The sequence below is a fragment of the Phalangium opilio genome, unplaced genomic scaffold, assembly GCF_054372755.1.
Source record: "Phalangium opilio isolate 3A_F unplaced genomic scaffold, DU_Popi_V2 ptg000053l_1, whole genome shotgun sequence".
NCBI classification, from domain to species: domain Eukaryota; kingdom Metazoa; phylum Arthropoda; class Arachnida; order Opiliones; family Phalangiidae; genus Phalangium; species Phalangium opilio.
The window spans coordinates 6031148-6047476 of record NW_028324172.1 but is presented as its reverse complement, the minus strand read 5'-3'; the positions used below and the strand labels follow the sequence as shown (position 1 = coordinate 6047476).

Here is a 16329-nt window from a genome sequence, read left to right as displayed (position 1 = left end):
GTATAGTAATGGCATATGTCAAGATTACCGGAAGTTGCGTTCGTTTGACGTATAAATTGGTCATTAGCAAGAACTTGACGCTCATTTTCTCGACTAAAAAGTCGGGCTTATTGATGTCGTCGCTTGCTTCCCGATCTACTCTGATACGGATACCAGTGATGTTCCCACTGTCGTTCTTTTGGAATCCCGTTATAATGGCCATGGTGCCGTTAATAACACCTTCTTCAAAATTGATGTTTCTCCTAACCATTACTCGAGATCCAACGCAAAGATACAGCTTGCTCTCTAAACCCCCAGTTTTTGACGGCTCATTGTCTAACATTTTGAGTCTCCTGACAATGTTTTTGGTAATTTTTGTCGTAATCAACGAGTTTGTCTTCGCATTGAACGCATTCAACTTTCTGACGACTTTCCTCTAGCATTTTTATGTTGAATTTATCGCACATGGCCAATTTCGGCATCAAACAGATGGGATGAAATCCTTCTTTAACCAGCTTAAGGTAAAGATTCATAGCAACCTCAATTTTGTTCCCTCCCGTAACTAGTCTACTTTCTAAGGTTGAAATGTCATCTTTTGTAACAGTTCCCACTTCGGTTAAGAAGGTCGCCATAAACTCGGTCGTCCGCACTGATCTTTGGAAGTAATATTTCCAAAGATCAGTGCCTCCAATGCTATTAAATCTTAGTCTAGCTTCCTGGCAAGTGACTTTTAAAAACGCAGGATTACCCTGAACAGGCGGCAATTGGAAGAAATCTCCAAAAACAAGAACGCAAACCACACCGCCGAAGGGCTTGTTCATTTCCCAAAATTCATTTAGCCTCAAATGAACGTAAGTTAGTAGTACCGAAGACACCATAGAAATCTCATCGACAATCAAGAGTTTCAAATTTCCAAGAGTTTGTTTCATAATGGAAATGTTTTCGGAATTGAGGGAATGGTATTCCGCGGTACGCCCATGTTCTACTGGCAACATAAGTAATCTGTGCAACGTTACGCCGTTGACATTAAGGGCTGCCAAGCCCGTGGGAGCGGCTATGGCGACGGTACCGGCATTTTTAAAGTGACGTCGAACGGCGTTGGCGATAGTAGCAATAAGAAAGGACTTTCCAGTGCCGCCCGGACCAGATACAAAGTGGCAGAAATTCTCAATTTTTCCTCCCTCTTGAGTGAAGTGATCCATGACTTTATCATAAACCCTTTTTTGATCATTGTTGAGTAACGCAACTTGGTCTAGTGTCGTGCCCTCGAAATCAATTTCCATAGCGGCTTCGACATCATGCATCGCATTTTCTGTTTCAACGACGATTTCTTTCCCTTGAAGGGCATTTTCATCGTCAAAGCTTTCTGCATCCGAAATCGCGGAAATCTCTTTAGCTTTTTCGGAGGCTTTGCGTTTCTTTAGAACTTCTTTGGATACCGAGAATTTCTCATGGTATTCTCTCATGGGTTTTAGCGTTGATAATGAGCTTTCGAAAGCTTCAGCGAAGGTTGCAAACTCGCCCAATAACTCAGTCTCGTTTCGCCATGGTTTGAACAGAATTAGTAGAGCGTGGCAGTACTTTTCTGGTTCCTCTATTGGGTCGTGAACGTAATGTTCTATTATGTATGGCTTAATCCTCTTTCTCATTAAACCGAGGTTATTTTTCAACTCGATTACATTTTCAGATTTTTTGGCTACCTCCGAGTACTTTACGCAATCGTAAATGCGCCCGAACTCTCGCAAGCTTAAATCTTCCAAGCTATCGGGTCTGTTGGGATACTTGTCGTCCACAAACCCTTTTTGGCAAATGTCTTCGCTTTCAGGATCAGTTTCCCTCACGCGTGCAAGATCCTTGTAACATTTCAAAATTTTGGATCGGTTTTCTTTCACGTTAGTGTTAATAAACTTGGTGCTGTCAGACTTTTGAAACAATTTCTGACCCAACATCATGTCCAAAGCTTCGTAAATTCCCACCGACTTATTTGTCAAAGATTTCAGTCCATAAGCGAACAATCTTTTTGACAAGCTTTCGTGTGCCAACTCAGCGAAACACTGATCCATTTCAGCCCGATCTCCCTTTGTCACGTACGACGTGACGTATATCGCCACTTGTTCCGAGGAATCGGCGACAAACTGCAAATCCATATTGGCTTTCAAAGCCAAAAGTAAAGCCGGATTGTAGTCATTGATAAAAACTTCGTTTTCATATCTGGGCAAATCGTACAGACGTTTTTGGCTTCGTTTCATTTAACGATGACGCGTAACTGATTCAACAGAGTTCAGAGTCGCGACGTTTGTTACGTTTCGAGGAAAACCGTAGCGACACACTTTCAGCTCCTTATTTCCTCTCTTATCCTTTCGGTAGCAACTGCTGCAACATTTATGTGTTTGAAAGTTTTTTATTAGCCGGTAAAGTTCTGGACTTTCAGCAGCTTTTGGGATTGAACACGTGACATACTTTTGCACGTACTCCAAAATAGCTAGTGCCAAAGAGGCACCAATCACTGGAGCTACCTCAGCCCACAACAAGCAATGGTAATGCGCTAAGCCTCGGGATTGGTACTCGACGCGCACAAAATGATGCGCTATCGGACCAAGAACCGGATTTTCTTTACATAGAACAAAGTTGTTTAGGAGCGACTTCACTTTGTTGTGAAAATGCAAACTATGGCTAAGAGGATCTAAATTTAATAGTTCAGCCACCGACATAGATTCGATCCCTGGGACGTCAGCATTCACTCGTAGTAGGTGGTCGTGAAGTTCAATGTCATCGTATTCGGCCGGATTAAAAGTTAAAAGCTAAGTAGGTGGGCCATACTCTCTAATCATGGCCAAAACACATTTCAGAACTTTATACCAATAATCCTTGGTTCCTCGAATGTGGCCCATGAAATTCGCTAAATTACTTTCGAGCTCCGAATCTCGAGATTCAACTTGATTCACGAAATTATTGACAGATACGATCATGGGTTTTTTCACTCGTAGAACGTAATTCAAACTACTGTATATTGATTTCATTTCGGCCTCTTGGTATAAATGGAACATGAACGCATAATCTCCTCTAAACATTGGATTCGCGTTCAAAAGACGAGAAAGTCGGTATTCAGTTTCCGTCATTTTCCCAAACGGTCTTTCGTCGTGCTTGCCATAGCGAGCCATTGGGAACAAGTGCACGAATGACATGTAGTCTAGAATTTTGTCATAATTACTGATAGGCTCGGCTTCGACACGCTTCATTTGGAAAGAAGCCAACAAATCTTTTGACGGCTGAACATTCACCGGGTGAATTGTATAGTGATCGTACAGCTCATTCACTTCATCTTTTGAGAGTTTTCGCAACAGTGCCTCAGGTTGAGTTAAAATTTTATAACGGTCGTCTGGCGAAAGATTTGATTCGATCTGACCATCATTGATAACATCGATATCGATTTGGTGCGATTCCGCTTGCGGATTTTTTGCAACTGTAGTGAAGCCGTTTGTATTGACCTCGTCGAGGTTGTTTAACAGCGCCAGCGGATCCGTTTTTGCCATTAATTCATCGGGAGTTAATGAATTTTCGTGTTCAATAGTTCCGTTAATCTCTTCGGTGCCATAAATATAATCCTCATTGATCTGAGTAATATCAGTGTCTTTGTACAGGGGATTAATTTTTTTCAGCTTAGCGACGGCCTTTTTCGAAGCATCAAGGCGAACAATTTTTTGCCAAACCTTTTTGTCACTAGTGGGCAGACCATTAACCAAGACGTGCAATTCGTGATCTTTAGGCAGTGATGCTGGTATCATATCCGAATTTTTTTGGACTGGAATTGGCAAGTATATGATTCTACCTTTCAAAGCTTTCACCGCACCAAACTGCATGTTGGAATTAGTTTTAGTACCTAACCGGACCACAGTGTGAAATGCCTTCACAAGCTGAATTAAGGCCTTTTCAAACATGTTCAAACTCGTGACTTCTGTCGGAGGGACGTCAACTCCCAAGCCGTTAAGGAAACATCTAATTGGAATTTTTCCCTTTCGCAACTCTTTAGAACAATACGGGCATAAAAGCATGTCCATTTCTCTAAAGTCAGGATTTTTCAATAGCAAACCAGCTCTTAAAATGAGAAAAGCGTGGTTGTCAAAAACTGAAGTGCATGCCAGTTTTTCCACGGTCCTCAAATCAGAATTTTTGAATAATCTAGTGCAACAATCGCAAGATGTGTCGTGAAATTCATTCGTATCACGCTCAGCTGTAGCAAATTGTTTATTGTAGAAAGCCAAGATTTCACTCTCATTGAGAGAAGGCCTTATATCGTTCTCATTGCCTTTTGTCGCCTCGTTTTCCGCATTCGACATTTTGAAGCTACGCGGCTCAACCATTTTTCTCATTTTGGGTATAACATTTTGAAGAGATTCGAAATCACCATGATCAATCTCATCAGTCAATGTTGATAAAGCGTTAAGCAACGCTCGAACAGAGTAGATTTTACTTAAAATAGTTCTAATCCCGGAGTAGTGCGGAGCCAATTCTCTGAAGGCTCTCAAGTAACTTTGGCATTCCTCGCTTTGAGAGCAATAGGAAAAATGGCCAAGATACGGCAGAACTTTCACTTCAAAATCTGAATCGTCCAATGGCAATTTGACAACGGATTTTTGGCAAAACTTATTTTTGTAGGAGCAAACATCAAAATTAGAACTAAAAAGTTCATTTAAGACGCTATCACTGGCCTTTGCCGCCTGGTTAATGAAAGCTATGACTTTAAAAATAGTCCGCTCTCTAACGTTGCAAATGTCACTGCATTCCCAATACGAAGCTTTTTCTTTGGTTTCAATAAACCCAGATTCGTTAACTACGATATTCGCTTTGGGATTTTTTTCCTTTGAAACGTTTTCTACTGCATTGAATAAATTCGTGACAACACCGAAATCATTAACTTGCAAGCAGCGTTCAATGCCGCTGTTCAGTCTTTTCTGGTCAATAAAATTACCAGTTTCATCAACCCATAATTCATTAACTTTTTCGCCGCGACGAGAGCTTTCTCGTAGCACCTTTATTACAAGACCATTTTCGTTGAACCGCAAAATTTTTTCATAGCGCTTTTCGTGGTCCTGGTTTTTTAAAATTCTGCCATCATTCCCCAAAGTGAAATATGTTGTCTCGTGATAAAAAGCTTCTTCGAGACTATTGTGAAGCCTTTTTCCTCCAATGACTTTGATAAAATTGTCACTATCTACAAATCCAATTGGCTGAGAGCTCGGCGTAACGCCTAACACGACCGAAAAAATAGAACACAACTTACGCCCGACAGAACGGAAATTCCGTCGGGCTCGGCGTAAAGATTTTTCGGTCAAACCCCTTTCTGCCGGGTTTCCGTCGTGTTTTCCGTCGAGTGGGAATCTAGCTTTAGCCTCTTAATTCTAGTAATATAACAAAGCTTTATATCTGCGAGTTAGCTAAGACTTAAAACAACTACTGCGGTTACAATACGACACTCTGGTTTAATGGGCTCTAGGGCCATCTGAGTATGAAAATGGCGGCAAATTGAAGCCGAAAAGCCATAAGACCGGTGTGTAGGATATTTGGCAGCAGGCTTTGGATTGGAAAAATAAATCTTATTTTTTAAGAGTATAAGGTCTATGCAAATTTTCAGCCTTCTGGGTAAAGTGGTTTGGGCTGCGCGTTGATCATCAGTTACTGACAGTTATTCAGTCAGGTTTTAAACTTAAATAGGCAATCTGTAACTTTAAATCATTATTCAAGTAAAGTTTTGTATCATGAAGCAAAAAATCAAATCGAAGAAAATTAAATTAAGCTAGACGATTGAAACATCGTCGGTACGACACCAAGAAGTCTTTTTAGAATCTTGAACCAATTAACTTCTTCAATGTTAGGATGATCTGAGTAGTATAGGGCTACATTTCGTACCACGGTAGAGGTATAAAGTAGGTGCGTGGGAACTGGGTCATGGGAACTGGGTCATGGTAACAGGGTCAAGGGAACTGGGTCATGGGAACTGGAGCGTGGGAACTGGAGCACGCCGCCGCCGCCGCCGCGGTGAATCTTCGCGAGTTCCCCGCGAGTTCCTTCCCCCCTCACCCCCGCGGGGTTCCACGCGCGCGCCGCGAGTTCCTTCCCCCATTTTAACTTCGCGCGTGGCGCTAGTTTCGTACTATTCAATTCCAGGAAAAATTCTATTGTTAAATTCTTACTATCTACGTAGTGATTAATGCTTTTGGCATATATTCTATAGACCCATACTTATAGAGAGTATCATAGACTTATGGTGATAACTTATAGCGTATGAATACAGTTGTATTGTTATAGTGAAATCAATTCTAAATAAAGGAATAGGGTAATAGAATTTAAGCTTAGCAATAACAATGGAATCAAAATTAAGCCGAGTATATTACGATTCTGAAAACCCTCTTAGTTACGGAAGCGCAAATAAATTGAAACAAGGAGTAAAAAGTATTTCAAAGAACAAAAATTGAGACTTGGCTTCAGTCTCAACCCACATACACTATTCATAAACCAAGGAGAATAAACTTCCCTCGAAATCAAACTTATGCTACAACAGCTGATGAAGTATTTCAATGCGATCTAATTGATCTACGACGTATCAAAAAGCATAACAAAGGTTTTCAATACATTTTGACTATAATAGACGTATTCTCAAAATATGCCTGGAGTTTTCCTTTAAATAATAAAACTAGTAGAGAAGTTTTAAGCGCATTTCAGAAAGCGATCAAAGAGAGAAAGCCTTTGCGTATTAATGTTGACCAAGGCAGTGAATTTCTATCAAAATTGTTTAAAGAATATTTGAAGAAAGAGGGTATTCAACTCTATACAAGTGTTGGAAGGATAAAGTGCGGTGTTATTGAAAGATTTAACAGAACGTTAAAGGATAAAATATTCAAACTATTTACAAGAACGAAAAAATATAATTATATTGGTAGTTTGCCAAAAATCATGAAGGCCTATAACTCTAGTACGCATTCAAGTATTGGTTTCGCTCCAAAAGATGTTAATATCGAAAATGAACATTTAGTATGGCAGCGTTTGTATGGCAATCAAAAACCTGCTAAACCCCCAAAGTTAAAGATTGGTGATTTTGTCAGACTGTCAAAGAGTAAACCTCTTTTCGAAAAGGGTTATAAAGGTTATTGGACGAGGGAAATATTTACCGTATCAAAAGTTCTTTACAGAAATCCAGTTTGTTACGTAGTTAAAGATTACAACGACGAAGAAATAAGAGGTGCCTTTTACGAATGCGAACTTCAAAAAGTAGTCTACTGATATATGTCTATTGGCAAATAAATAAATGTTCATTTTAATCTAGTTAACCATGTCGAACGATTCATTTTATGTTACACTCGTAAGTTCGGCTTCTATGAATGTCTTTCCGGATAACACGCAATCTCAATTTAAAGTTCAGTTACCAGCTCCTTTAAACTTAGTTGGTAATTGGCATGTGGGGCTTGCCGAAGCATTTTTACCCCACGCCTGGGATAATGTATCCGGCGAGTATTTATATTTCAATGCTGGAGTACATGACTATACTGAAAACAGTTGGGACCAGTATAAGATACAACTTGTCGCGGGAAACTTGCGTGGAGACGAATACGATGTTTATAAGAGTTTAATTAAATCTATTAATAATACCATACCCCTCGAAATACGACGGTCGGTTTATATGTTTATCACCTACAGTGATGACAATGAGAAGGCTTTTTGCGCTCTGAGAGCTAAAAATGGATATGAAGTTCAAATACCGGAAGAAATGGGTAAAATCTTGGGCTTACCCTTCATGGATTGGATCAAAGAGAGATACACTTTTCCCGAAGAACTGATTAAAAGAAAGAAAGACGATCCTTTAGAACTAAATAGTTCCAATAATTTTTTACATATAAGAAAAAGAAAAGGCCCAACGAATCCAAGGGAAATTACTCTGCAAATTCAACCCGGCCAGTATAACCACATTGAAAATGTTATTGAAGCAATGCGCCACGCAATTCCTCGAGAACACAGTAGTAATTTTGTAATTAAGCTTAATCCCGACGGAAAAGTAAACGTAAAATGTGAAAATAACTATTATTTGTGTTTTAGCAAAAATCAGTCTGGTCTAGGTAGACTATTAGGGTTTCACATGGACCAAATGGATAGACCCCTTATGGATCAAACTGGAAAAAGTGTTGCCGATATAGACAAGGGTACGGCTAGTTTGTATATTTATACAAATTTAATTCTACCACAAGTGGTTGGTGACGTTTATGCCCCTCTTCTGAGGGTTATACCAATAATAAATGATAAATCTTCTAGCTTAGCTGTACATAGGTTTCAAAACATTGATTATTACCCTTTAAGATGTCCATCATTTGAAATGATCGAAATGATATGAGGACAGATTTCGGAGAAAATATTATGTTTAAATTAAACAAGTCCGTCATAAAACTTCATTTCATTCTCAAGCATGTCACGAAGTAACATATATCTAAACTACTACTTAAGCCAAACCGGAAATGGTCTTAATCACTTCCGGGGGCCTGTATTTCAAAGAGGAAACGGACTCGGAAGCATCTTCAAAAGTTTAATTAGATATATTACACCGATATTTCGACCAGCAGGTAAAGTGTTAGGTAGGGAAGCTCTCAGAACGGGGTCGAGAATAGCAGGGGATCTCGTAGCAGGAAGAAACCTAAGAGAATCATTGAAATCAAATTTGAGCGAAGCAGGATCAAATTTACTACAAAAGGCTAGCCAACACTTGGCTCAACAACAAACGGGCCAAGGACTTCGCAGAAAGCTGAAGCCTAAAAAGCGATCAAAAAAGAGAAAAAGAACGAAAACCGATTTTCTCGATTAAAAATAACAATGGTTGAAGGAATGATGTCTGAACTGGATTTGTTCGCGGAGCCACCAACAAATTACAACATAGAAAATAGTGATTATGCTATGTATAAAGCTTTGGCTTCGCTTTCTGATGATGGACCAATTGAATTTTTTATCCCTGGATCTAATGACGTCTTTATGGATTTGTCTAAAACCTTATTGCAAGTTCGAGTCAAACTAGTTAAGGAGGATGGATCTTCTTTAACTTCCCAAGACAAGGACGTTGGTCCTACAAATTTATTACACGCATCTTTATTTAGTCAAGTTGACGTATTTTTTGGAGATACGCAAGTTAATACACCAACGAATGCCTACCCATATTTGGCATTTTTTGAAACACATTTAAACTATGGTACAAGTGCCAAAAAGTCTTATCTTTCTTCAAAAATGTATTACAAAGATGACCCTGTGGACGCTAGTAAAATGTTTTTACCGGCGTCAAACAACGACAAGAATGGAATGCTGAAACGAAGAGATCGGGCTGCCCTATCGAAACGCATTGATATGTTGGGTGATTTACATTTGGATGTATGTCGAATGAGTCGATTTCTCATTAATAATATTGATGTACGGTTTCGCTTCATAAAGTCAGTTAATGAATTTGCAATTATATCTACAGCAGCACTTAATCCTAAATTTAAAATTAAAATTGACGATGTTACATTATTTATAAAAAAGATTAAAATAAATAATGAGATTATGTTAGCTCAGGCGATGGTACACGAAAAGCACAATGTAATTTATCCAATTAACAGAACAGTGTTAAAATACTTTTCCATCAGTAGCGGTTCCACTGACATTATACGAGAAAATGTCTTTATGGAAAGACAACCATCACGCGAAGTTATCGGCTTAGTTAGAACAACGGCCTTTAATGGAGCCCTAGATTTGAATAGCTTTGAATTCAATCATTTTAATTTAAGCTACTTGGCACTAACAATTGGAAATCAAACATATCCCAATCCTCCGTTTACACCCCACTATGCCGTTAACGAGTATTCCAGAGAGTACCTCTCAAACTATACGGCCTTGGATTTGTTCAAAAGTAATAAAGGAAACTGTATTACCTTCGAAGAATTTAAAGAGGGTAACGCTCTGTACGCGTTCGATCTTACACCGGAAGATCAAGCGGGCGCTGAACATTTGTCAAGAAACAAACAGGGAAGCCTAAGAATATCTATGAAGTTCAAATCTCCGCTAGTCCATAACGTAACTGTAATAGTGTACGCCGAGTTTGAATCTGAAATTATTATTTCTAAAGATCGTACCGTGATTTATAACCCATCGGGATAATGAATACGGTGGAAATAATCGAAATTTTAACGTGTGAACCTGTAACAAGACCTTTTTTCCTCGGTGTATTTGCTTTCGATCAAAAACCATTACCGCCAAAGCAAGCTAAATATTGCTTTTGTCTAAATACGGAACCTTCATCGAGTCCAGGACTTCATTGGTTAGCTATATATGTAAATAATAATGTAGGGAACTTTTTTGATTCTTATGGAAATGATCCCTCTTATTATAATCTTAGCGATCTTTATGTCTACGCTAAAGAATGGTTTATAAACCCTGTACCTGTTCAATATCCATTATCTTTAACATGCGGTTTACATTGTATTTTTTATCTAGTTAATGCCTGTTACGGTTATAATCTAAACGTTATTATTCAAGATTTATATAAACCAAATGATTTAATGTATAATGAAGCTTTGGTTCTATTGTTTTTATGTAATCATTTGTTGAAACATCAAAATAAATATTGCAATCAATAAAAAAACGTTTATTTAAATTTTTCTTTCCATAGTGTAGTGGGTACAACAGTTTTTTTATCTTTTCTGGTTTTACGTTTAGAATGAAGAGGCGAATATAGTTCTTGAAATTTTTTAAATTCATCTAATGATTGAGCCACGCTGTTTTTACGTAGAGTTTTTTTTCTTTTGGGTGGTGGAGACTTAGCCGCTATAGCCGTAGCCGTAAATGGCTGCCATGTCAAGGTGGACCCGCTAGGTGGTGCTTGAAAAATGGTGGAACCCTGTGCAGAAGCGATAGGCATAATGGGGGTAGTTGCGTGTATTCCTGTTAGGCTCGGAGTAATGGGTAAAGTAGCGGTAGAAGTAGAAACCACCGGGGTAGAAGGTAGCGCTGGATAAGTTGTAGGAGGTGCCGATACAGTTTTTACGGTAATGGGTCGTACTAGTTTCTTCATATTTAAATATTTTTGCAGGGTTTCCAAGTATTCTCTAAGTTTAGTTTCTGTAGACCCGGACTTTCGAAGAATGTTATGCATTTCTTGATCTAGCTCAGATAATTCTTTATCCACCGGGTCCAAAATGGTATTGGCAGGCACCAAAACCATTTTCTTCATGTTAAACTTTTTATAGCTGAGATAGCACTAGGGATAATACTAGCCAGTAACATTGGCCAAAAGGCTCCGCCTGATTGATTAATCATCAACTGACGCTTCTTACTTAATGGCAAAGACTTTTGAGCCAATAGCCTTATAACTCTCCTGTGACGTTTTAAATGATTTTTTAGTTTGGAGGTCAAAGGTATCCCGCCGTGTGTAATGTTAAAACAAATATTACAAAGCGTCTTTAATTGATCTTTGGTACTGTTTTTTAGAATGTGTTTTCTTTGAATTTTATTGCTTCGTTTAAGCAAAGTTAGGTAGGGGTATTTCTTACGAAGTGAGACCGGCAGAATCATTGTATTAAATAGATTAAAAATGCGCCGTCACTCTTTCTTATTCGTCGATAAATACGTACATATTTCCATCTGGAGGGAGGACATTTGTTCTAACTCGTAGACATTCATCCGTGGCTTGATGACAGTCAATCAAAATGTACGAGTGCGGCTTTTCTGTAGCAATGGCGTAGGCCTTCACTAGAAACTGACTTTTTCTAGGAAAAACTTGCCTACTTAAAAATTGTATTGGCGATGAATCCCTGGGACATTTGAATATTAAAATATAAACGCAATTTAGGCTAATCAATCTGAACTCTTTATTTTTACTAAATAAGCTCTGTGTAATTAAAATTATGCTGGTATTATAGTGGTGACTCCCCTTAATAAACATATCAGCTATTTCTTTACTATTACCACATTCTGAAGCTAAATCATCCAACACCAGGAGGTTATTTTGATTTCTATTCCAAAATTCTTCGTTATTCGGAGGTAACCCTTCCAAAAATTCTATTTCAGGGATTTCCCTTTTCAGATCATCAAATTTATTTTGGTAAATTGAATAGCAATAAACTATCCGATCTGGTTTTGGACTAATCATGCATGTTCTATATCTTAATAAATTAAAAACCCACGATGATTTACCACACATGCTAGAGCCTGCGCATAACATCTGAAAGGGCGCCACAAATTTTATTCGACACGCCATGGTTAATAAATGTAATTAAAATGACACAAAAAATTCAACACTCGAATATTTTATTGCTCAGTTCGAATTGTATATATTTTGAGTAACATTTTTTCCACCTTTCGAATACGATCTTTAAACCTTAGCGCATCGTAAAGGGCGTAATTACGTCTATCTTCGATAGGTATTTCAAACACAGTTACATTTGGTGAAAAATGTACATTCTTTTTAGATCTACTCATCCTGAGTTGTCTCTGTTAAGTAACCATATGCAAATGTATTAAAACCCTTAACTACGCGCTTCTTAAATGTATATCCAAATGTCTTTTCCATTTTTTTATTTATTATTGTTGCCGTATATTTATCTCTACGTACATTAAAAGGAACGGCTACTTTAATTCTTTTCGATTGATTATGAATACTTTCAAATATGCAGTCAAAATTTACAATATTTTCATTTATTCGATTTTGAAGACTTAAGCCCTTTACTTTCACGATAGTTTTGTTGTCTGTAGTTTTCAGGGCGTAACTTTTTGGAGCATTGCAAACAAATTCTAAAATTGATTCCTCTCCCAGTTCGTTTACCCAACACCCCAAGTTAATACCGGTGGGGGGTATGTAGTCCCCCTCTTTTGCAACAAAGATTACGCTATCAGTATCCATATAAAGTACACGCTCATTCAACTTTGCAAGTGTTTCATAAAGAGTTAATCTACCATAACATGAAACAAAGCTGGCAACATATGGGCTCCCCTTATAATATGTGGGTTGAAACTCATCCTTAAAACTATACGTTAACAAACATAGCTCTTCGTTTAGGGGCCTTAAATCTATAAGTTCTTTTGTGTCGTCTACTAAAATGCCAATTAGATCTTTATAATCATCTATTATGATAGACTTTGGTTTGTTAGTATTTAATCCAAATTTTCCCCATAGTGAGTTCAAACAAATTTTTGAGATTGCTCTCATACCAGGGTTTTTAGTTACCTCATCCATTTCGATTTTGATTCCTTCAGTCTCATAAATTGAATCTAAATATTCCCTCTTTTCTTCGAAGGTTTTAACTGAGGAGGGGAACCCCGAGTTGGCCTGCTTAATCTTTAAAAATTTATTTACGTAACCACCGAAAAGTCCGTCGCTTACACCTTTTTCATATTTGAAAGTTTCTTTATAATGATGCACTTCTGATATTTTTAAAAGTTTGTAACCCATTTCCATAGCTTTATAAATTTCTGGGGTACACCACACGCCCGAAATTGACCTTTCACCATCGCTATGACTACAAAGTTCAGTATTTTCTTCGATTACACAAGATTTACATAAAGGAAAATACAATCGCCCATTATGTCTGTAGGGTAATACAGGAATGTACAGACCATATGGGGGTAACAATGTCGCCGACATGATTCCAAAATAAGCGTCTTTCCGATAATCAAAATTGAATTGAATCACCTCAGGGAAATGCTTCGGGTAAATACCATATTTATTTTGACTAGGGTATAAAGACATAATGTCAAAATATAAAATACGTTCATTTTTACTTGGATCTGCTTTATAGTATAACTTTAGGGGTTCGCATCGTCCTCCATAAAGCGCTGATCTTGATAAGATAGGGTCACATACTTCGACTGAATTACAAAATTCCCTAAAATCTGAATTTTCAGCCATCAGTTTATCGTAATCACATTCCCACATAGTAATGATCTCAGCCCAAAGATGAAGCTCTTTAATGTATGACGTTTTAGTTAATTCGAAGTTCTGGCATAAAAGGATTTTTCTTGGAATTATGACTCAATGCAACAATTAACTTTGAAGTCTAATGAGCCTTATATATGCTTTACTATACTTACACTACCTTTGCACAAAATCTAATATCACCTCCGTCATACATTGTATAGATAGTAGTTATTGGAAAAATAGACCTATAGTTTCACACGGAAAGATCACAGGTAACATTAGGTCGATTTGTAGCGTATTGGCTGCTAAATATGGAATTCGAAAGATCCTGGTTCGATTCCAGTTATCGGTAAGTAACCTTTCAATCGACCTAATGTTACTTTTGGCAAATATTTTTTTTCTAATTAACAGTAGGTATTTAAGGGGAAATTTAAAAATTAAGGGCACATACAACATTCAGTTATTAACTTTTAAGCATCTCTTCATATATTTAAAATCAATATGGAATCTCGTTCACCCATGTCTTTGAGATCCATGGCCGTTAGAGCGTTAGTAGTAACAATGGAATTCGTTTTAGCTAATACGGAGCAAACCATTAATGATATTAAGAAAACAGTTCCACTCCAACTTTGGGAGTATCTGAACGGGTATTTTGGAAAGCGGCTATTGGTGAGCGAGGGAACCTGGGCGAAGAAGATCTATATCCCGAAGAAATCCCAAATTGGCTTTGGATCACAGAATCAGAAATTGAATTCGAAGTGGATAATCGCTTGACTTTTGCTCAATTTCAAGCTACGCAAAGGAATAGAGTTACCATCCCTTTCTTTTTATTGGATGGGTACCACCACATAGCATATGACTATTTTTTAAAAACACGGAGAAAAGGTGAAAGGAAATGCCAACGTAGAGTTTGCAGAGACTGTTTTGCCTTTTGTAGCGATATGGACGAACCAAATACGAAATATCTAGCGGTAAAAACTCATACAGTAGTGCCTCGAGACGACATGATGGTAGAAGTAATTTGGGACGTTCAGAAAAGTTTCTGTAGTAATTGCATAAAAAAACCTTTATTTAATATGTATAGTGAGGAATTTTGTTCGCATAATACCGGCTGGCATACTATTAGCAATCGTAGATCATTTACATTTAGAGACCAAGAAGAGGTAACTCATACTAAAGTGGCTCGTGTATCTTTTTTACATTAATTTTTTTTTTACGGAAATGAATAATAAGTATTCTAAATTGTAATATAATAAACTTAAATTCTCAGTCAGATACATTGTTTTCATTTCTAGAGAAAAGGGTTTTACATCTCGCATTCCTAGCGAAAGGGTTTTACAGCTACCATTTCCAGTTAACAGGATGGTATGACTTGTTTCATAAGAAAAGGGTTGGATTTTCTGCCGTTTGAGACAACTAAATAGATGAAGTTCTATACACATTGCTAATTTAACTGAAGAGGAGGAGGAGTTCGTTTATTTTTCGTTCATTACCCATTTTTGTCATGTATATTGATCTTATTTTAGTGGCTAACACCCTGTCACGTTTATAACTTATAACGATAGTTCACTTATACAATATTTTTCTTGAAGTGCACATTTCAAAAACTAGGCACCCCAAAACTAATTTAAATATAGCAAAAAATGTTACCTTTCAATGTGAATATATGTATTCCTTATTTAAGTTGATGATCACAAAAACAAACGTGGTTTTTTACTCGAAAATTACACGCTTGAAACCACTATATCCACACAAATTATATTTTGCACTCGTACTTAAAATCATTTTCATCAAAAACTTTAAACCAAGTTGAAAACAAAAAGCCTTTTTTAAAAAATTTTGACCATTTTTCTATTGAAATTTTAGATAACTTGGTAAGACCTCTAAATGACCGTCTTTAGCTGATTTCTAAGAAACATCCGATTCCAAGAAGTGCTTGTAACAGTAAAATCACGTGCTATAAACGTTCTAGTACATAATTTGTAATTGGTTAGTTTTTTAAATATTCTACCCAGATGGTTAAGTCAGCCAATAAGCTTAGCACTTCTTAATACAAACAAAGGTCTTTCCATTTATATTTTATATAGCTGACTTGTAAATATTCCATAAGAACAGGACGTGACTTTGTAAATATCGCCTTAATTCTATGCCATTAGAAAATGCTTATGCCGTCGACCGTCAAAAAAAAAATCTAACTTTAACAATAGAAGTTTGTAACAAATAGTCCCCAATGTAACAATAAAAACGTTTGTATCATTAGAGTAAAACTTAAGGCAAATATGACGTCATTCGTCGAACTGTTATAATAGACGTCATTCGTCGAACAGTTATAATATAGGCGCATTGATTGGTTGAATTAGATATGACGTCATTCGTATTACTCTTTTTTTGGAGATCACCTGAACTTTGAGAAAAAACTATATTAGGTAGGA

The 16329-nt window shown here is 37.3% G+C and overlaps 1 protein-coding gene across 1 annotated transcript; it reads right to left on the bottom strand.

Annotated features, from left to right (window-relative positions):
* Nucleotides 1-308: 308 nt before the first annotated feature.
* Nucleotides 309-2228, bottom strand: LOC149673314 (uncharacterized). The gene is made up of 2 exons (XM_089840252.1): nt 1922-2228; nt 309-1864 (listed from the first exon to the last, which is right to left on the bottom strand). Exons 1-2 carry the CDS (start codon nt 2226-2228, stop codon nt 309-311), a joined length of 1863 nt encoding a protein of 620 aa, XP_089696378.1.
* Between the last annotated feature and the right edge of the window lie 14101 nt (nt 2229-16329).